This window comes from Stegodyphus dumicola, chromosome 5, assembly GCF_044657685.1.
Source record: "Stegodyphus dumicola isolate Sdum_Otavi_A_Nest chromosome 5, ASM4465768v1".
Taxonomy (NCBI): Eukaryota; Metazoa; Arthropoda; class Arachnida; order Araneae; family Eresidae; genus Stegodyphus; species Stegodyphus dumicola.
Genome location: NC_140772.1, coordinates 40,524,455 through 40,548,837, shown reverse-complemented (window position 1 = coordinate 40,548,837; position 24,383 = coordinate 40,524,455). Strand labels below are relative to the sequence as shown.

Genomic DNA, 24,383 nt, shown 5'->3' with positions numbered 1-24,383 from the left:
CCCTTCAGGCTGATAGCCCTCGTGTGCTTTGCCATAATTGAATAATCCAATCCAATCCAACCCTTTCATATTTCTGGCATAAATGATTATTATTATTATGCGAAAAGTGCTCACAGGATCCGGATCAAGGCCCGTCCCAATTTTTTTTTTTTTTCTTTCACTGTTTAGGAAGACCCTTTTACAATTGTACCTTTTAAAACATATTATAAAGTTTTCTTTTTAATAATGATATCACATGTTGTGGGCAGGATGTTGATGTTGATGTTGATGTATTTAATTATGGCAAAGCACACGAGGGCTATCTGCCTAAAGGGAGGGATGCCTTTCGTGGAGGACTTTCTAAGGGAAACTGGCTCGTATACACGTTACACATGGGGAAAACCACGAAAACGCCCATGCAGCCAGGCCGTTCGAGGGATTCGAACCTCAGACCGAACTACCAGTGTTCAGCGTCTTTACCGCTCGGCCGCTGGTGGGCTGTTGTAGGCAGGAGGGGCCGGCAAATTTGGCATATCTCCCGAGTGGCAGAAACCTACGCTACGTCGCTGCTACTTCTGACTGTTATTTAACTTTTGCTTTCTCAATCCAGGTGTCAACATGGTTCGCCAATGCCCGTCGCAGGTTGAAGAAAGAGAACAAAATGACTTGGGAACCCAGGAATAAAACCAGCGAAGGGGACGATCGGGACAGTATCTCTCCCCGAGACATCAAATCGGATGACAACACTGAAGATTGTACAGACAGCAATCTTCCCGGTAAGATCCTTCATTTTCTCCAAGACAAAACTTTAACATAATATTATCCAATGCAGTACTAATCATTCAGAAGACCTCTTGGGTGCAATATTCTAAATTGTATATAACAGTTCAAACCTTATCCTATCTTCTCTTCGAATCGCGTTACATATATGCGCTCGCACCAGAAGGTTAAGCAAATTAAGTGTACATTAAAGAGAGGTTAAAAATTTGAAAGGTTATTACAATTCATGCCGTGTGAAATAAAATGCTACCGCGCTGAGTCGGAACACTAGCGCTGATTTGTTTAGAAAGAGATATTAAGTGTCAGAAGCCGCATCTTTTCTTTTGTCACTCAAGCTTGAAATATCTTAATGGTTAGCTTAAGGAACAAGCAGGTGTGTTATTTGAGAGAATATTCTTTTGGCAATTGTAATTAACTTATATGGCCATGGTTTTGCCTACAGACACAATTTTATAGAAAGCAAAACTCCTTGATGTCAAAGTCCTTCAAATCTCTATTTTCAACATGATCTGATCTTAATTTCGTTTGAGCCAAATTTATGGTCTTGTAAGTCATTTCTGCTAGGCTTTCGCAATAAAATTAAGAAATAGTCTCTAAATGTTGTTAATTCTGTATAAGAGCTTACCTGAAATTACCTTTGAAAATCGTCGTTGGGGGCTTGCGTACTCATTATTAAAAAAAAGTTCGTCATCCCAGATATTTTTGTTCATAAAATCTGAGTCTGGATCAGTTTTCTCGTGAAAAGAGATGCTTGTGACTTGAGGTTCTATAATACTAGTTGACGAGGGTTTCAATGCCGGCTAGTGAATGGATTGAATAGGCGTTTTTGAGGTATTCGTCATGTCTAAAATGACTATGAGACAGTAGTTTCCTTCAGGAAAAGTCCACAATAAAAGCATTCGTTCTCTTAGGCAGTTGCTTCTTATATGCTTTATCATAACTATTAAATCAGATTGTACAGACATTAAGTTATTTCGAAGCAGGAAAGATGAAAAATGAGCAACGCCTTCGCCGGGACTCGAACCACGGGCCTCTCAAATACGCTCCGAGCGTGCTGGCCCCTACACTACGAAGGCATGCTGAGAAGGCAGGAGAAACACCTTATATACTTCCCCTTTTAAAGGGCGAATAGGGATTAGGGTACCCAATCGCCAAATACTGGTGGGTAGAATAATCATCCACCACCCTTCTGGTTCGGGAGCCACTGCAGAGACATTAGGTAATTTTTGAAAGCCCGAGAAATGAAAAATAAGCAGCGCCTTCGACGGAACTCGAACCACGGACCTCTTGAATACGCGCCGAGCGTGCTGACCACTACACTACGAAGGTATGCTAAGGCGGGAGAAATACCTTATAAGATATAATTCAGAATTCAAATTACATAAGAGAAAGTAATCGTCACTTGTGCAATGGATTTATTAGCCTTATTTTATTTCAGATTAACTTTATTTTCAATACGAACCTTATTTACTTTAATAGCGAGCGCAAATATTTTATCATAATTCTTCAACTTAAACAGAGAAGGCATTTTAAATTTTTAGAGTAGTGATTCTGCTGCTGAATGAACTCTTAAGGAATGAAAAGTTTTTGACTGATGCAAAACTTAGCAACAATTATGCATTAATATAAAAGTTATAAGAAAAGTAATGTTACCTTAATTTTAATTTTCGTGATACGATTAAACTTTAATTAGAAATAGTGTCCGGAATTTTATCTAGTACAATAATGACACAAAAACAAAGTAAAAAAAAAAAAAAAAAAACATATACAAGTTGTTTCCAGAAACTGTAAGAAAAAGATCTATTAAAATAACAACAAGCAGTTGTGAAACATACAGGTGTGTATATATATATACAGGGGTTAGACAAAAATATGGAAACACCTTTAAAAAAACATGTTTCTTTGCTTAATATGGTGTAGGAAACCCGTTGGCATCCAAAACAGCTTGCAGTCTTCTCGGAATGGATAAATACAGTTCCTGTATGTTTGCCAAGGGAATATTATACCATTCTTCCTGCAAAACGGTGGCAAGTTCAGATAACGATGTTGGGTGTGGATAACGAGAACGCACTTTCCGTTCCAATGTAGACCACAAAGGTTCGATAATATTCAGGTCTGGTGACTGTGGTGGCCAGGGGAGATGGGACAACTCATCCTCGTGCTCAGAAAACCAGTCCTGGACAATGTGAGCTGTGTGAACAGGGGCTTTGTCGTCTTGGAAGACACCATCACCATCGGGGAACAAAGTTTGTACCATGGGATGAACTTGATCGGCCAAAATGTTCACATAAGTCTTGGCAGTCATGTGCCTTGACACAGTTATCATGGAGCTAGCAGAGAACCACGATATGGCTGCCCAAACCATAACAGAACCCCCCGCCATGTTTCACTCTTGACAACAAGCAGTCTGTATTATAGGCTTGAGATGGCGTTCTCCAGACATAAACTCGGCCAGAAATGGGAAACAATGTGATAGAAGACTCGTCAGACCATATTACTCGCTTCCACTGCTCTATAGTCCAGGCTTTATGACTTAAACACCACCTTTTGCTGTTACGGGCATTAGCATCACTGATGAGTGGCTTCTCAATTGCAGCACGGCCAGCAATTCCCTGTTTATGAAGCTCCCTTCTAATTGTTTTGGTACTCTCAGGGTTCGATAACACAACATTCATTTCAGCAGTAACTTTTGCAGCTGTGGTCTTCTTATTTTTCGTCACAATTGCCCTTAATGATCGTCTGTCACGATCACTCAGGACACACTTTCGCCCGCGCTGTGATTTATCAGATGATGTTTTTCCGCTTTTCAAATATGCGGAATAAATCTTCGATACAGTACCTCTTGAAACACTAAACACCTCGGCTACCTTGCTTACGGAAGCACCTACCATACGTGCTCCAACAACTTGCCCACGTTCGAAGTCTGTTAACTCTGACATAATGCAATGACAACCTCACATAACAGTACTCCGACAACAACTGAACTGTTTAGCACATTTACGAAGTTGTATAGGTGGCGTCAGTAGTCAAAAACGCCAGCGCCACCTACATATTTCATTAAAATCAATCTTTCTTTTCAAACATGCATTTCACAAGGTGTCTCCATATTTTTGTCCATCCACTGTATGTTCCTGTTGTTCACTCTAAATTAAGATAAATAATATTTTTGATTTCAGTATTTTCTACTATTCTTAACTTTAAATACAATTTATGTAGATATAGTTATATTTTGTTTTAAAAATAATATCTGTCAAAAGGAGATCATCGTTAGCCTCGACTTGATGTACTTTCTCCAGATAATTTTTCGCAATTCTTAAAGAATTTTGCTTGCTAATTCTTGAACGGATTTTCGAATTTTGGCTTTAAGCTGTTTCATGATTCCTGGTTTTTTTTTGCATACATTTTCCCTTTAAAGTAAGTCCAGAGTATAAAATATCTACGCCGTTCAATGTGATGATTAATTAACATTAATTCAGTTAAAATTCGAAAACGTGGAAATTATGCATTTGGCAACACTTTCTGTCTAGAGAGATATTGTGTAAAAAATATGGAATAAATCGGTAATCTGTTGAAGCAATAGACGCTTTCCACATATTAAAGTTGTAATATGCTCCTTGCATCAGACTACAGTAAGACCCCGCTTAACGCGGGGGATGCGTTCCATCAAAGTAGAGCGTAATGCGAAACAACGCTAAACGAGGCTATCTTTACATGTAAATATTGGGGTTAGGGAAAGATGGCTAGGAAATTGGTTAGGTATTAAATTTAAAAAGTATGTTTTTTTAATAAAAATAAAACCAAACATTTATTTCTTAAAGCCCAAATTAATACCACATTATTATTTCTTGCAAAAATAAAAACAAAATATAAATAACAAAACGAATATTCTTAAAAAAAAACAAATAAAATTCTAAGTCAGTCATATTTAGTTAGCCTTCCGCGTTTTCAGTGTTCTGCCTTTTTGTGACAAAAGCATCTAATGTTGTTTGCCTTTTTCTTTTGCGTTGTTTTCTTAAAAGTTCTTCATAAACGGATAGAGCATCTCTAACACCACGCCTTACTCTTGAGCTCCTGTCAAAATTCGGATCATTTTCAATGAATTGATCCATTATTTCAGTTATGGTAGACAAACTCCTTTTTACAAACGCCATCGAAAGTTCTTTTTGCTCTTCTTCTGAATCACTGCTGTCAACATTTTTGTTTTCTTCTTGTTCAGTTAATTCCTTGAGCTCATCATTAGAAAGACTAGCCGCTGCTTCTTGAATTATTTCTTCGACATCTTCCACATTTACCCCTTCAAAATATGTCTGTACAATACCGCACCAAACAAGAAATACAAGTACACTCTTTCGGATATGTATTTGAAACCTATCGCTGCATAATATTTCGGGGAATCCCCATATGCTGCGAGCGATTTCGTGGAATCCCCGGGTTGAAATAAAAGAGCCTAAACCGAAACAGCGCTAAACGAAACAGCGTTAAGCGGGGTCTTACTGTAATAAAAAATATTAATTATTTTTTTTAATTTATCAATTTTACTCCTTTGCCTTAAGCTGAACTTTTCCGTGATTAAATCTTCAAATGTTAGCTTCACAGTACAGTACAAAAAAAAAAATCTACTATTTAAATTATAGCCCTTATTTTGCGTTCCCTAGAGAAGAAGATTTATTTATGAGAGCTATTTGTATGCAAGAATTCAACTTACGCAAAATTTTGGTTCATGCAATGTACGAATAACCGAATAAGATGAATGATCATTCAACTGTTACACCTACTTGGAACTTCTTTCTTCTGCTGGCTTCTACATAAGGATGCATTTACCATCCAACATAATGGCGCCTTAGGGCCTTTCATTGTATTTAAAAATTATGTGCATTTGCACAGTCATTCGAATGGACAAAAAGAGAATGCCGTAAATAGTAACAAAATGAAGGAATGTAATGCACGGGAGGAGATCTTGAGACTGCTAGTGCCGTCTCTGTTGATGTGGAAGTGAACTGTAGTGGTACTCCACTTGAAGGTATCATTCAATGAAAAGAAAAACTACAATAAAATATACATATGATGCAAAATATTTACAGAATGATAGTTGAAAAAGTTCTCAGGATTAAGTACAGAAATCTTTATCTTAACGTTTCTAGAGAAGGGATCTTCTACTGCGCTAATAGTCCAAATGAATATCTCACTTACATGATAGTATGAGAAATATTGAATAAATATGATCTATAATAAACTGACACTTGAGCAGAAGGGAAAATAACACAGAATATGCACAAAATTACCCTCCCCCAAACGGTATAGTGGTTAGCGCCGCTGACTGCCGTGCAGAAGGGCACGGGTTCGAATCCAGAAGAAGGCATAGATGTTTATTAAATGTATAGTATCCGTGCGGCATAGGGGTACTCTAAATATGAGGCAAGCCGAAAGTCCTCTCGAGAGGTTGGTGGTAGGGAAAGAGGGGGTGGAATACCCTCGGACCTGTCCCCCCCGAGGTTGCTCTCCATCAAAATTGGGGGCAGAACTGAGCTAAATCGCACTGTCACCTATAAGGTACACAAGACAGCCAATAGCAGCCGTAAACTTACGCTCCTTGCCACCGAAAATTTCGTGGACTTCAGCTTATAGGTCAGACTATAGGTGAGCATGACTATAGGTGAGCATTAGCAACAACAACAAAATTACCAATGTGCAATACCGTGAACTGTCTTTTAACCGTATTTTCGATTGCGGGATCTTAGTCCATGATTCGGCAATTGCAGTGTATTGCGAGTTCTTTCATTCTGCTAAAGAAGTAAGAATGTGATCCTGAAGCGTTCACACATTTAGTTCAGTATGCGTCTGGGAATTTCTCACGTACCAGAAAACCTACTGTTTATAAAAGGTACTCATCAGAAGAATGTGCTAAAATATTTATATCACTGCTTCAATGTGCTTGCATTTTGTAACAATGGAAAAGTACTATAGCCCTTAATTTATTGAGCAATATCTACAGACAGTAATCAGGCAAAGATCTTTAGGAAAGAATGCTATTTTTTCTCTCGCTTTCTAATACAGCTAAGTCTAATAATTTCTAATAATACCAAGTCTTCAAATGAATAAATTGCAAAATCTTAGAAATTTTTGCTAGAAATTTCGGCGACGCTGACGTTATAATGACACTTGTTTGGATTTTCAAATTCTTATTGAAGATTCTAATAGATTCTAATTCTTTTAATAGTGAATAGCAACTACGAGATTTATATGACCCCTGAATAAAGTTACAGCCGAAAACATCGCGGACGAAAACGTCGCTGAGAAAACAACGCAAGGCAAAAACGTCGTGCTGCAAAACATCGTAGGAGAAAACATCGCAAAGAGAAAACATCGCAATACTAAAACATCGTGGTACAAAACATCGTCGTCGAAAATAAAGCGGTTCAAAAACTTCGCAGTTTAAAAACATCGTCGTCGAAAATATCGGGGTAAAAAATAAAGTGTCTACAAATAATCGCATGACGATAACATCGCAGACATGCTTTTTTTCAGGTTTTAATAATTGTAAATGGATATCCCCATAATAATTTGTGAGCGCAAGATGTGAAGAAGGATAATTTTTACTTTTACATTTTTTTATAAACTAATAAATTTTTGCTGAGAAAATAAGAAAAGCATAGAAAATTAATGCAACTTATAAGCACTTAATAGAATTTTAAAGCGACATAGTTAACTAACAAAGGCCATTAATAAATCATTTTTTATAAAGTTTTTACTGGTAATTTTTCATGAAAAGTATAATCTATAAGTTGCATTTAATTTTCTATGCTTAAGTTTCCTAGCAAAAATTTTTTAATTAATAAAAAAATGTGAAAGTAAAAATTATCCTTCTTCACATCTTGCGCTCATAAATCATTATGAGAATATCCATTTACAATTATTAAAACCTGAAAAAGCATGTCTGCGATGTTATCGTCATGCGATGATTTGTAGACACTTTATTTTTTACCACGATATTTTCGACGACGATGTTTTTAAACTGCGAAGTTTTTGAACCGCTTTATTTTCGACGACGATGTTTTGTACCACGATGTTTTAGAACTGCGATGTTTTCTCTTTGCGATGTTTTCTCCCACGATGTTTTGTAGCACGATGTTTTTGCCTTGCGTTGTTTTCTCCGCAACGTTTTCGTCCGCGATGTTTTTGCCGCGATGTTATCGGCGGACACCCTGAATAAAGGTAAAGAATTAATGATACTTTAGAAAAACATTTTCTGTGTGAGAACAACTATTTCATTTTATAACAATTAATATTAAAACTGCATTTCGTCTCCCTCATTCGTTAACACCAACTACAAGAATACCTCCAGCAGTGAAAGTTAGTAAGAATGAAATAAGAAATCAAAGACAAACTCCTTTCCAAAACTATTCTTTCTGACAAAGGAAAAAATAAAAGATTCAAAAGCGATAGATCTTATTATTTCTCGGAATTTGATTACACAAAATCTTCTAAAAACACAGGGTTAAATAAAATAAACCTAAAAAATAAATAAATAAGCTAGGTAATTAAAGTAGTAATAAGATCGTAAATGTTTTCCTATTTCTGCATGAAAAATTCGACGAAAATCTTACTTTTTATTCCTCGCTTTGAATTACGTATAAATTGAAATATTTCACCCTTCAGTTTCTGTAAAGATTAATTTCTCTATTTTCTAGAAGCAAGATCTCAGACTTCAGAATTAATCTCTGTCAGTTTTTTTTTTCATAGGAAGTTAGAGTCAATTATAGTGTCTTATTTTTCCGAATAAGCGTAAACGTTTACTTAATTATAGAGACTGAGGACTGCATAAAACGCTGCATAAATTTTATATTTCTCTGTTAATTGTAAAAATGGCAATACGTGAAAATTTGCCTCATTTAACTTTTTATGTCTACGACCAAAGGCTGCGAAAACCGAAGTTCCAACTAAAAGCTTTCATAGACATTCTGTGTATCGATTAAATACTTTTCATGATCTCTTTGAGAACCTTAAAAAAGCAATTTATGTATTTGATTTTCAAAATTGTAGTTAGGCAATTTAGAAATAGGTCTCAGCTTCATGCAATAAATACTCGTTATAGTTTGCATTGAACAAGTACGCATGATAAAAGATGTTTCTTCGTTGTTTTTTTTTTTTTTTTTTTTTTTTTTTTTTTTTCCCATTGTAGTCTTTTTAACTTTTTCAAACATTACGTATTTAATTATTCATTTTATATCAATTCGTCTATTAAACACATACAGGACTAATTTATTACTGTTCAGCACGCGAACGCCATCTACCTGTGTTAAAGGTTTTCATGATGGATTCAAAAAAATGTGTTGGTAATTACTCCACTTATTGAGGAAAATCACGAAAGCTCCGATGCAGTTAGCTCATTTTATAATGAACTGAGGTCGAAACTTACGCGGTTACTAAGTATTACTAGATATTTATTGGATTAATGATACAATAATTTAATACAACATACAACATTAAATCAAGTAAATTAAATCAGATATTTTCTTCATGTTTTCCAGTGGCTAGAAGAACATTAATACAAACACTACATTAACAGGAGAAAAATTAGTGTAATATTCCTATTAAATATGTTTAATAAGATCCTAAATTTTATAAATCTAATAAATAACCTAACTTAAAGCTTCCGCAAAGTATTTTTTGCTTTTAGGCGGATTATCAAGTAACTCATTGGCAATACTCTGAATCAGATAAATGTGAAATGCTGGCATTATGTATTCCCTAATTTTTAAATAAATTATAGTAATAACAGACAAATAAAACAAAATAAAAAATAGGAAAACTGTAAAAGCTCCTTTTTTTTTTTTTATTAATTTTGCATTTTGTGCTGTAATAAGGCCTATTTTGAAAATAAATATCTTTGAGAATGATCTAAACTATAAATCGAGATCTTAACTACAAATCGAAACATTTGAATTTATGCATACTTCTTCAAAAGTTTTGTCTACAGAAAATAATTTTCATAATCTACTTTTAAGTTAAATACAAAGAAATCATAATTACAAAGTTCGCCATGAAATCCAAGCTTAATTTAAATATGAATAAAGCGTGCCCTGAAGAAACATTAAAACAAATTTTGTCACATTAAGTTCTTTAGAAATATATAAATCACATACAAGTAAAGCACATAATATATAAATAACTATAGTTTAATTCTTTGAGCCATTATATTTTTGTACGGAAAAATGCTGTGAAAATGAGTATGTAATTATATTAGAAAACTAGAGAATAAATATTAAAAATTATTTTAATAATTAAGAAATAGTTTAAATAAACTTTATCAAGATAGCTCAGTCTTTTCCTTCATAAGCCTATCATGTTACCTGTATCTATAACTGAATTAATCTCTTTTTCCTTTTTAGATTTTTTAAAGCAAGAACCTGGTACTTTTGCCAATAAACATGACTTTTCGACTCAGTTCGAGGGCGGGCGAGTGGAATCTAAGCCTCAGTCTCAGACTGGGAAAGAATGTCTGTCTTTTGGAATGGATTGTTACCGAGTTCAAGCTCATTCATCTGAAGATTCTGTAACTTCTGAGTCTCCAAGCCCTGCTCGTACCTTATCTTTACAAAATTCTTGCTACGGCGCCACGCAGTCAAGGTTTGAACCGATGAAAGGCGATCAAAAAGATTCAATGTTTTGTCCAGCAGATGAAACTGGACCATCATTCGGTTCAGCCCCAAGCAACAATAGGCCTAAGATTTGGTCATTAGCCCGTACTGCCACTTCAGACAGCCCACCCATGATTCGCAGATCTCTATTCCCTTGCCACGTCGAGTTTTGTTCAGAAAGTGGACAAAAAGAAGAGGATAACAGTGCGACAGGTAAGGTAAAGTCCACGCCTCTGGCAAGTGGTAGCTGTTCTCTTCCTTATGCTAATTTCACTCCGGATCGGACTAGCGGTGTGGCGATGAGGAAACATCCCGTGGACGATATGTGCTGTGACAGATCTATGTATTCTCTGCTGCCTAGTTGTGGTGTTCAAGCAAAATGCGAGACAACGGACTGTATAACTACGGGAAACAGGGGATCATGTATGATGGACAATCAAACCCATTACGCCACCACTGAATTCCCACCAAATCTCGTTGAACGATCGGAACATTACACTTATGAGGGTAAACAGTTCAAAAAAGATGTCAGCGCGATGTGTTTTCCACCAGTTAAATGCCAGTCAATTGACAGTTCGGATGTAGGCACGCAGAACTCAGCTCCTGAAAAGCTAACGACGCCTCATCCTTCTGGATTACTGCAATACTCAGATGGCGATACGTCGACTAGAACAGAATTCTTCAGGGGAAGAACATTCAATCAAACTCTTCAAGAAGAAACAGTGCATGAGTGTCATACCGTTCACAAAAGCACAACCAATCAGGACGTTTCTACGCCCAATCAAATGATTGATGCGGGTCCGTTATTAAGGCGAGATGACTGTTAATTCGGAACTGAAAAGAGTAAAGAAAGTGTAGAGTCTGCACATGGCAGGAAAAAGGGATTTTCTTTTAGAGGGCTAACTTGTTTGCATAATTTTAAAAGTTTTGCGAAGAAACAAACAAATAAATGAACAAAATATAAGACTGGTTAATTAACATTCTCACTCTTTATGGGTAAAATAGATGTTGTCATTTAAGTAAAATAAACACATTTCTAAGAATACTAATACTCAAATAGTGTATTCCAAATACTGTATTTAAATATAACGTTTGGAAAATTCTTTTGTGGTAGGTAACTTAATATACTGAACCTAAGTTCCTAACTTTATACTAATGCTCAGAGTATGGCTACTAGTCGTTAATTATATTTCTTATTATATTGAATTTTTTAATTTTATGTCTTCATTCGTTCCAGATTTTAATTTAATCGTATTCTAAAGGAAATAAATTTTATATTTATATTTTCAAAGAAAGTATATTTCCAAAATATCCCAACTGAAAGATATGAAGTAGTATAAAATGCGCTTGATATAATTATCATCCCTTTTAATGCGAATTCTCCCATCAAAGTTGTCTTGTATTTTGTACGATTATTAAACATTAAAAAAATAAGCATTCATACGGGTTATTAATTTAATAAAAATAATAATTTCCATGATAATTTGCCTACTTCTAGATTACCAACTTTAGTTCGGTTAAGTTACCAAACAACAAGAAATTAAAAATAAAAATAATAATAATAATAATAATAATAATAATAATAATAATAATAATAATAATGCGTTTTATACATCGAGTACATAAAAATCTTTACCCGACACTTTATTTTTACGACAGCTAGTCATAGCTACTGTTGGTCGTAGGTCTTTAATTTTGTGACTGTTGGTCCAATTACAAAAATGGCTTAAATAAAATCAATAATTTATTCCTATATTTTTAAAGTTAAAAAAAAAATTTGTAAAAATTACGATGTCTAACTTTTATACGGTTCTTAGTTCTTGAATTTTATTTAGAAAAAACATATACTTATTCTAAAACATAAAATATAAAAACGTTTGACTTCCATACGAGAATAACTGACCGAGAATTTCAAATTATGGAATTACTTTAAATTTTTGAGTGCCCAAAACAGTTATTACTGCAGATTAAAATGCAAAGTAAGCTAATTCAAAGTTGATTTTTTTTTTCTGTTTAACGCCATTCAGTGATATTCCTTTGTCATTTACGTGTGTGCAAAATCCTTTAGCTTATAATTTATAGTATTACGCTTGATAGCATTTTTACAGAAGTTCTGAAATATATTGATAATATTCGCATGCAATTTTATTATTTTAGGATCATAATTTAACAGTCATACAGAAAATTCTTTGGACTAAGAAATATTTTTCATTTTTAGTTTATGCAAATAATATTACCCTTTGGCTATGAGCCAATACTTGAAGCCTTCTTCTGTATACTAGAGTGCGAATTCTACAGAAAACTGTGAATAAAATCTTCTGTTTGAAAATCATTTGAATTGAACAAATTTTTTTAGGGCAATCTGCATGTCAATGTTTGCCATTAACATCAGAAACCATCTTCTAAATTGATATTTCTTTTCTAATTCCATATAAATATATTTAGTTCTTAAATTTGTGTACGACTCCTCAGTTTTCAGAAAATATGATCTCAAACTTTAAAATTAAGTTAAATATGCAGTCAATTTTTGTTGCATGTTTGTCAAACCTTCTGCATTTTATTTTTAGGTGTAAACTATTTGCGACTATAAGGACCAGGGTCTGTATGAAAGATTGGATTTCAGAATCTACTATTTAGCTGGTTATTCACAAAAAAAAACTTAAAATTAAAATTGCTACAATAGGAATATTTGACTTAATCTAAAACATTTTTGTAATTAGAAATATATGCCTTCGATCAATGGTTGCGAAAATAAAGGCCACATAAGAACATTTTTGACACCGTATATTATTTAATTATAAGAAACAAAACTTTTAATTGGGATAAAATGTGTTTCTTTTAAACATGTTTAACTTAATAGGTATTTCTGTCTACTAATTATAATGCACAATGACTAAAAGCTACTTAATACTAGCCTTAATCTTGATTAAAGTTCCAGTAAATACAAATTCTAAAACTCTTTTTATTTTGTAAGTTGTAGTTCAATCTTAAGCATTTCAGCAGTTACTGTGAAATTTATGCAGTCTTAAATCCGTTTAGTTTTGCAAAGATTTCATCCCGGTGATATATTAATTCATATTATAAATATTATCATGATTACTTTGCTTTACAGTGATGTGTCGTATTTGCTTATAAAAGTGCAATTCATGGTTTTCGTGTTGAAGATCTTACTTAGTTGTACCATAAAATATCTGATAACCCTACTATTTCGTAATTGAGAAAATATGTATATCAGCTCAGTTTTTGTAAATTTACAAAAATAAGATTGTATAACACAGATTATGTAAAATAATAGGAATATTTTTCTACGTAATCTGTGCCCCTTCTAAAATTTCAAGCAATATAAAATATTTCCCTTGGAATCATTATGTAAAACTATCATGTACATAAATAATCAGCAGCAGATAATTTTTAGCTTCTTCATAAAAAAAAATCATGAATAAATATAAAGCCTTGGAATTTAAAAATTTGTCATCTTATATTCTACTTATATGTCTAAAATTTGTATATGATACAATTTTATGTCACGAGAAACTTTCAATACTATGTCTAATTTATCTAAAACAATAAATTTTTATTTAATAAATAAATTATCACTTAGAAAAAAATCCGACATGTCACATAAAACTGACTCTAGGGATATTTTTCTTCTGTAAAAATGATTCAAAAATCGCTTTAAGTTGGTGAATTAGATTTTCTAGAGGCGTTTCACATCCATAAAAAATTTCTCTACGTTAGTCATTGACTTAAATTTTAACTTGTTTTTTTCCACTCATCTATAAACAGGAAATCACCGAATGAGCAGCTGTTCCGTCTAAAAGAACTTCAGCTTCAGCTTCTTCCGCTCATTTAGCGGCTTTTATTTAAAAAAAAAAGTAATAGAATACCATTACAAATGCAAAACTATTATCATACAGATTATAAACCCCTTTTATGACTGCTACTTACGTTAATAAAATTAATAGGTACAAAAAATTATAAATAAAAATGAGAATTATACTGCTTTGAGACTGTTGCTGTTCATAACAAGATAGTTCGTTAGAGTCTGAAGCTTCTGGAAGATATTTATTCCTGAGAATTTGGTGAAACCATTCACGAGCACTGGTTGTTGTACAGGGCTAAACATGTAGATCTTTGGTCATTTGACCCTGAAACAAGTAGTGGTCTAATGTACCTGGTAAGCCACAAATGCAGCTGTCTGTCTTATGTAGCCCAAAACGAAATAAGTAGGCCACAAAAGATCCATGCGCTGTCAGAAGCTAAGTCACTGCACTGTTTGTAGAAGCTAATTTACGTGAGGAGATGGGTAAGAAGGTAAATGTTCTTCATCCAGTGACTTCTTGTACCCATCTATGAACAAAACATTTCTGATTCCATTTTCGATTCCTGACGGCACCAGTTGCTTTATTCCGTTATTTTTTTCTTTTCTGTTTCATTATAAAGAGCGTCGTGGTTAGCTACTAGCATTTCATTGCATTTTCCAAAATGTTCGCGAAAATTCTTTATTCTTTTTGTCTATTTGTGGAACACGTCTTTAATTTAATTGCAGCTAAAGATTGCAGTAATTTGAAGACCTGAAAGCGTTTCTGCTAAAGTAAAATGTATACAAATTATTTTTAGTTTCCATAAAATCAGTATATTTACTTATTTATTACGTGGAGCATAAAAACAATGGGGTTATTCATGAAAAGAAAAAAAAAAGTATATTGTGAAAAAATGTTCCTTTATACATTTCTTCACACAATGAACCTCATTTATGTTCTAATTCTATTCGGAACGCATAACTGTGTTTTTAAGGTTTCGAGTTTCTTCATTTAAACAATTAACAATTTCACTTCAAGTTTAAATATCATAGAAAAAAAGAGACAGTATCGTTAAAGAATTTGAGATGCTAAACAGAACTCATCGAATTTGATTCCCTTTCGATGAATGCATCGAATTTCAGGTGCCAATTCATTTTAGAAAGATACAGATCATTTGACCAAAAATAAAAAGTTACTGTATGGGATTATAAATTCTGGTTATAAATCTGGTTTCGAAGTTACATCTTCTGAAATCCATTCCTTGTTTTGGGCAATCAAAAAGTGCATATAATGCTGTCTGACAAATAAGTGAAGAAATAATGTTCAAAACCCTTTATCATAATTTACTGAATACTATGCACATTATCAGAAAGCATTTTTTAAATGGCAGTTTTATCGTGAGAATTAAAAAATAGCACTAAGTTTGAGGAAAAACATGATGTCCACAAATTCTTTAATCAATATTTCTTTGATGTTGTAGAAGAAAATGAGCATTGCTTTGATTCTAACTAAGGCTCACGAAATTTCTGTGGCTTTCAGAGATTTTTAGTACCCTATCGTTTAAAATAAAGTCATATCAGAATAACCATGCCTAATCGCTTGTAACTATATTAATCAAGAATCTTCGGCATTTTTCACCGGAAGCAGTCATACCATTTAATAATGTAATATGGACATGTCCAATCTGATTCATGCCATGCTCTAAAAATCAATCCAGAGCTATGATTTTGAAAGCAACTTCTTCGCTTCACACTCTATATATGAAGAAACTCATTCATTTGCAGTTCTTTATTTAGGTATATATTATTAATGCTTTCTTTCTTCTCTTGTAATCAGTCTCGTTTTCAGTCCAAAATTGTCGTGTTGAGAAAAATACAGTCTTTAATTTAAAAAAAAATCTAAGTATCTGCAAAAAATCAGTCGTTCTGAATGAAATGCTTTGTAAAAAAAGAAACGATATGCAATTCTATAATAGTTATGATAATTTATAAAGAAAAGTTATATAAAAATGTAAATCATTAGTAGGCCCAAATTTGACTTAACTGAAAGCAGTTATTCGGTATGAAGTTGATGCAAGAATTTCTCAGATCGTGTATTAAGGGATAACATCGGAGATATCGTTTAATTTGCTAGGAATACTTGAGGAATAGTTGAGACTGACGTAAATAACATTCCACCAAAGCTCAAAAGTGTTCTAGATTAGAGTATGTGACTGACTAACGGTGTGTTGTCAGTATCACGAAGACAATCCATTGTATACGTAAACAAGAAGGAATTATCTAAGTGGAAGTTACACCATAATATATGATAAAATGAAACATAACAATTCCTATAAATTCATTTACGTACCTTTCTGCTGTGAAAGTGCTACAAATAATTTTCAAAAGATCCAGGTTTCAAACGAAATGGTCACCCAGTACGCTTTACTTGAGGAGAGATTGCCGCTCAGTAGTTACGATAAGATTAGAGCGCTGGCCAGTTCATCTCCGGAAACGAATGAAAAAAAATAGAATAGATGGTTGAATAGTTCAGACACGGAGAATACTGACTGTATTATGGTAGTCGGCAAAATGAACATATATAATATGTTTTCCGCTGTCATAGTTGTCTAACAATAGTCCAGGTGATCATTTCAGTACTTATAACATGATAAATAGCTGATTAGTTATACATTCAAGACTATTCATGTTGTTTTTACGCCTGATCTTATTCCGTTGTCCTCTTTAAGAGTGTACTGCCTGGTTGACGCTGTTTCCTGTCTCCTGGATCCACTGCTTCCAGTATCATCCAATGGCAACACCTATCCGATCCAAAAGTCGAAGAGTAAAGTAATTTGATCAACTCGCCCTTTTTCATTTGTATGACAGATCAACTTTAAAACGCTCCAATTTCTTCGTATAGAACAAAAAGTCAGCGTCAACGCATTTCTATAATAAACGAAGAAGATAAATGCAATCAGCTTTTTTTTTTTAATGTTTAAATCCTCATGAGCGAATACTTTATAACATCTTCAGAAGCAGTTTTTGTGCTGGCGCAGCAATTATTGCAACTACTGCTATCCCTGGGCAAAGAAACTTGAACCATTTTATCTTCGGTCTTATCCTATCTGCATATAAAATTTAATTGAAATCTGGCAAAATTTTCCGGATACTTCTCCCTCTTCCGGCCTTTATTTTATGAGCTGTAGAATTCCTAAAGAATTCAATTGTTTAATGCAACCTTTTCATTTCCAAACATTAATGTTTGCATTTGCATGACATAATGAGCCTGAAGCAGATATTGACACTATTTTAAAATGTTTTACTCAATACTTCGAAAAACATAATTATAAATCATCGTTTCATTTTACCGTATATCCTAAAATTTTGACGGAAACAATTTATACATTCTATACATGTTTTTCACACCAAACGACAATTTTTAAATTCCTAGGCTTCAAGAAATATATTATTTATGTCCCTACCCTATCGTACCTAACTCAGCTGCAATCTGGCATGGATTAAGAAATATCTTACACAAACAGTATACAAAAATATTTCCAAATAACCAAAGCAACTGAAAAGAAAACTACATAACGTGTATCACACGTACATAACATCCTGAAAGGCAACTAAAGCATAAAAAAATTTACAACGTTTAATAAAGCAACAGAATTGGGCATTTTAAATTTTAAATCCTGCATAAAATTAAAACATAATAATTTGATGAATGACGAGATTTTAGACGTGAATTATGGAGCAAATACTAATAAATTTATACATATTTCTTCCAAATAATAATTCCTACAGTCAGCTCTCGATTTATCGGGGCTGATTGGCCGGGCCCTGTTTAAAAACAATTAAGTTTATTTGTTGCAGAACAATGGAAAATTACCGTCAAAACCTTCAGTATAAAACAGAAAAATGTTTATGGAAAATATAAAAAGGAAAAGCAAAATGCATCGGAGTTTTTTTGTACTAATTTAATTTACATAAATGAACTTATTCTCTAAATTAAACCGCTGGAGAATTGGTAAATCGTTAATAATAACTTTCTTTTAGTTATAATGTGAATCATTCCTCTTCTCTATGTTCATTTAACTGCCTTCGGAATAACAATGACTTTGAATTAAACGTAATCATAGTTTTCGGTATTAAATTGGTAAATCGGGTTTCAATATGCTTTTTTAGGTACAATCAGCTCCCGATTTACAGAGGTAATACCGAGGATGGTATCCACATTAAACTCAAACCACAGTTAATGCCAGGGCAAATAAGAACACAGAGGAATAACACATATAATAATTAACAAAAATTAATATTAATAAGTTACCTGTATTTTCAAACAATTTAATTAGTTAAACGAACCTATTGTATAACATCAGGAAACATATAAACGTCATCAGCAAGAAAGGATTTAAATTATAAATGACTATGACACCATCTGTTATCATTGACGTTATCTAACGCATTTTTATATACCTTTTTGTATTTTCCCCAGACAGTTCTGTTTTACGCCTGTGATAGTAATTTTCTATCATTTCGCAATAAACCAGTTAACTTTCGTTTTTTAGACAGAGATCGATTATTCACAACCCTGTTTGTTAATCGAGAATAAATTGAGTGTTCGATATACCGATGGAGAAAAGTTACTAAAGAACATACTAATCAAGGAAATTACTAAAATTAATTCTTAATAATTTATTGGGAATGATTTTGTGTTACCATCAAAACACGGATCCATTGAAATTCGGAGTAATCAAGAATAAGATATAACAAATATAATTTCAAGTGGTGATTTAAAGGCCTACTGTAAATATGAAATCAAGTTTTATTCACGTACTTGAAGTGAACGGATACAACGGAAGCTACATATCAAAATATGAACGTTATGATTGAAAGAGACTCTCTCTCCTCTTTACTCTTAGGATAAATGCTGTGATTCTGTGATTCCGGCGTCTTATTTATTGTAAACTGCTAATTCTGGGATTTCAAAATCCCTATGTAACTTTGTTTTATAAGATCAATTATGCTTAGAAGCTCATTAGATGATATTTTCTTTCCATTAAAAACAACAAAATGTTTATGAAATTTTGTCATGTTATTTTTTGTTCATATAAAAATCCTATTCTTATTTATGTTTATAATGAGTTAATTTTAAATTTTATCAGGTAAATAAAGATATTTCAATTAATAGGTTTCAAGAATACAGTTTAAAAGTTTGTTTGTTACAAAATGAAATTAAATATGTGTTTGTCCAAAAGTAGAATTGCTTAAAAAATTTCGAAGTTTCTTAACCTGAATTACTATTAAAACTGAAATTCCGTCCATATTTGTATACATAATGAAAAGAAGCATGAAACTAGTTTCCTAAATCTCTTTATATTAATTAACCATTTCTCCATTTACCATCATTTCTTTATTCTCTTCAGACGCATATCTGCACGCGTTTATTTCTTTAGACACATACCAGGAAGACATGCATAATAAAGTAAATTCGCCGGGCACAAAAACCGCAAATAATAAAATTTGTACAGGACATACCTAATGGATTAAATATCAATAATATTCAACATCTTGGGAGTTTTGGGAGTTTAGAATTATATGGAAACTCTAGATTTATATTTCTTTAACTCATGCAAATAAAATTAATGGTTTAATTTTTATGAGAAAGAAGCATCAACATTCAAATATTGAAATGAAGAAATGAGTCATCAACCAAAGATCTTTTTCCTCACTTTTTTAATTCCTAATCTATATCTTCCAGATGTGAAAATAAGTGTCATCATTATTCAGATTAGTGCTGAGTGTGGTGAAAATAAGTATCATTATCATCTCCGTTATACAGTTGAAGATAGTGAAGAAAATGTCATTGTTATCCAGACTATGATATTTGAGATTATATAAAGAAGTGCCATCACCATCATACGAATTATTTTATTGTGGATAGAAAAAAGAATTAATATCTCCCAGTTTACGATTCTGAGGATTGTGAAAAAAATCACGCAATTAAAATTAATAATTTTTATGAGAAACATCAACATTCAGCTATTGAAACGAAGAAAAGAGTCATCAACCAAAAATCTTTCTCCTCACTTTTTTAATTCCTAATCTATATCTTCCAGATCTATATCTATCTTATCTTATAGTCTTAATCTCCCATAAACTATTTTTCTAAATATTGTCGTGACAGATGAATATCAGCAAAACGGAAAAAACAGCCTTAATTCATTTTCTAAAACGTAAGCTTCTGTTTCTGATCATCACAGTTACAAAAATTTAGATTTTTGTTAGGTATATAGGTGTCTTTCATAGGCAATACAATTATCTTCACTGAATGTATTTAGAGTAAGTTAGTCGTATTTATTCGAAGATAAACCCTTCCTTTTGCATATATATATTTCTAAACTTTGGTAGTCTTATAAACAGTTACTCTGGAAAATGAAATTGAAAAATGAGAAGAAGAAATTTGGTACTTTTCCGTTTTGCCGGCGCAAACGATAAAGTCGCCAATAATGGTTTAACTGATGCCAGACGAAATATCTTCGCTGGTAACCTTTTACGCCTCAGTTTCAAAACAAGTTGAAGCCATTTCTTATCAGATTGTTTCTTTCAATACTGGCATATAGAATTTTTACACGATATTTAAATTTTATCCCCTAAGACAATTCACGGTAATAAGTCAATTAGTTCTAAGTCAATTAGAACGCAATTACACCGCTCATCCGAAGGCGAAATCAAGTGTTAAATTCATCAATTCTAATGAGAATGCACTAGCGAAGTAAAGCACTGAGGTTTTACATAATTTCTGAGTAAGCTATTCGTACGAATTGAAATAATTCTTGCATTTAAACTTGTATTCCAAATTAAGATTTAACTTGAAATTAATGTAGATAATTACTGAGCGAATTAGATTTTAGTAGCGTAGTTTACGTGAGATGAGATCACTTGGGGTCACGTGATACGAACCGGCGAATCAGGATTTTGAACCATGAAAGCATAGTAAATTCTTAAATGAATGTCTTTTTACAAATTTATTGTCTTTATTTATTGGCTTTTTACAAAATTTTAAACCATATTAAAATGTTTATGCCTTCAAAATAAAAAAAAATTCTTGGAATTAACATTTTTTATGTGTATACTGTATGTTGTCGCCAACAAAGTCTGCTTGGCGAGATTTGCGCCGGCGAAACGGAAAAGTACCAGAAATTTAATTATCCTACTTTATAGAATAATTACACTTCTTAAATATTTCTACACCATAATAAAATGCTGTATTTAATAAAATAGCAAACCTTGCATTCTAATCACAATCAATGCTTTCATTAAATATTCCCCTATATCTGCGGGTTTTTTCTGTACACACAAGACCGCACTCACTTTGGAAATAACAAACATTTGAATATATATTTAATAAATAAAATAATAAATAAATAATAATAATAATAATGTGGTAATACCTTCTAGAAAAGACGTCTAAGAAACTACTTAAAAGGACAGCACGTTTAATTACATTTAAAGTATTTACATTTTTTACAAATAAGTTAGTTACAAACTGAATTAACTTCTTCAATACATTTTTATTTACGTCTTTATCCCCGTCGTTCTTTTACTGCATCTTGAGTCCAACTCATCTAATTGCCAACTCACAAAACGAAAAAAATCATTAAAAGAATTATACGATCAGCAATCTGTACGCCATCTGGTATTCAACATTGGCACTACAATAATAAACATATAAATGGAATAAACATTTGCATAAACATTTAATTTGGGAACAATTATCTTTTTAGAATCAGGGTTTTAGAGTTGTAATGACCACATATTTATTCATCGATTATTATAAGCAACGCAAAAAGAGAAAAGTAACTAATTAGACATCAAAATAAAATACTGTGAGTATCCTTAAGCAGTCTCAGGACTCGGATTTCTAAAAGATTCAGATCCAGGAAGGTCAAAGAAAAGTTCGGGATGAGAGTCCCGGAATCGCGATTTTCGCGATGTCAAGGACCGATCAATGGGAGAAATAAGGACAAAGTAGCAAACAGAAGGAGGGTGGTGGGATCTCTCTCTCCGTAGACGGGGGTGGGAGAGACGGAGCTTAGTGGAAATCCTTGTCGCAAATCAAGCGCTTCGATGGAGAAGTGGCCGACACATGTCCCGGCTCGAAGTCGGACACGGAAAATACATTAGCAGAAACAAGAGAGAAAGTTGTCGACGCCCGAAGAGGGAAGAGGTGCAAAAAAATGACCACGAATTTAGGCGGCTTCTGTAGGTCGGCAAGGGAAATGCACCCCCTTCATTCCTTTGCGAGTGACCCACTCGAAGATACCCAGATCGCGTCCAAGTCCCTAGTGGATATCTACAAATATCAAATCCTTTGGAATTTAGAAAGTTTCTCAGACAACAAACATCTTTTTTAAACTCCTTTCACTTCAGGTAAACCTTTTTATTCTTTACATGTGGGATTACAAAATATCTGCCGTGGAGATAGGAGGTTTCAGGAAATCGTATACAACAAACGTGTTATAGCTTTCTACTGATCTTGTGGGGCAATGTAAGATTGGCACATAGGTCAAATTACAGTTTTAAAAATGATTAATTTTTCTTTCAGCTTTAATTACTTTTATCTGTTATTCCTAATATTAAGTCCCGTTTATGGAAATGTGATAGCATTATGCTTTAACATCTTGCAAAGGAGCAACTGTTACCCTCGATTTCCTGTGCTCTATGCATGGAATTATTTCTTCGTCGGATGGGGTTGGATTAGATAATCTGAATTATGGCAAAGCACATGAGAGCTATCTGCTCAATTAGAGATACCTTCGTAGAAGACATTTTAATGAAGCTTGGCTTGAATTCACGTAACGTGGGAAAAAACACAATGTCTTTCCTGCCCGCTTGACGAGATATGCACTCGGACTGAACTATCAGGTTTCAGCGGTTTTCTTCTGTGCTGCTCGTAAGATCGGAATTCTTCATAACTCTTGTTAAAATTCCCTGTCTTAACGCTTAAGTTGCTCATGAAGTACTGTTATATGGTGGCGACTGCAAAATTTGGAATCCTGAAAACGGGAGTCTGACATTTAAAAGTGTTTTAGTTATTCAAGTTTTGAAAGTTCATGGGAATATATCTGAGCTAAGGTCGGTGCATTTGAACAAAGGTATTTATCATTCCAACCACTATTATACAAGTTGAACCTATAGGTGCTAAACCTATAGGTGCTAGACCGAGGCAGATTACTTTGATTGTTTTTAAATTTCAAATTTTAAACTTCAATTTGTGTCTTTTTCGGTTAAGAAAGAGGCTGTTTTATTTATTTATTTACTTCTTTCAGTGCACCAACCTACTGATGGCAAAGCAGCGAAAGATGTATATTTCATTTTCAATTTTCGTTTTGCCCCCCTTTGTTTCTTGCAGTCTGCTATTGTGCTTCTTTTGTTTATTTGGGGGGGGGGCTTGTTTTATTATTGCCACCACTTGTTGCTGCTATTAGCAAGCAAATAAGGTTTTGAACTGTTTTTTACTTTGTGTTTATTCATTTATGCATGTGTATATATATTTCCAGCTATATGCATACATACAGTTGGAAACGCAATCTCTTCTAAGCAATTATTAAAAGTATCATGATGGTAAAACTCTAATTTAGGCACTTTCAATCAAGGACAAATAATACATGCCCGATTCGTGAATTATTCAATTTCAGGAACAATTCAAGAAGTGGGATTTCCTCGTTTTGTAATACTCACATTACGACAAAAAGTACACAGATAGCGTAAAACGAAAGAATAATCAGGTGAACTTGCAACTGACAAGTAGCCTTAAATGATCATGATTCTCGAAAACTCGGCCGAATTGTGCATAACGAGCGACACGAAAATTTGAGTTTAGGTGATTACCCAGCCCACCAGCGGTTGAGGGGTGGAAAAAGCCGCTGAACACTTGTAGTTCGGTCTGGGGTTCGAGTCTTGGAGAATGAACTGGCTGCGTTTTCATAGCTTTCCCCGTGTAACATGGGTATATGGTGGCGTGTTGGTTATGTCTTGGTGTATATCCTTGAATTGACATGACTCCTTTTCTTTAAACATAACTTTTATTCACATACACACCATAACTTTAAACACAACTGGAATAACAGAACGAATAACAAAACCACTAAACTAAAATTCAAACATCCTATGCAGGTAAGGGCGAAGTGAGCGAG

At 33.4% G+C, this 24,383-nt stretch overlaps 1 protein-coding gene across 1 annotated transcript in view; it reads left to right on the top strand.

Annotated features, from left to right (window-relative positions):
* Window positions 1-19,269, top strand: part of LOC118190274 (iroquois-class homeodomain protein IRX-6-like) — a 230,849-nt gene extending 211,580 nt beyond the window's left edge. The window contains exons 5-6 of the mRNA XM_035360972.2: window positions 590-755; window positions 10,149-19,269. Of these exons, the coding sequence (XP_035216863.1) occupies window positions 590-755; window positions 10,149-11,224 (1,242 nt within the window). The 3' untranslated portion in view covers window positions 11,225-19,269. The remainder of the gene's footprint in view (window positions 1-589; window positions 756-10,148) is intronic.
* Window positions 19,270-24,383: the final 5,114 nt, after the last annotated feature.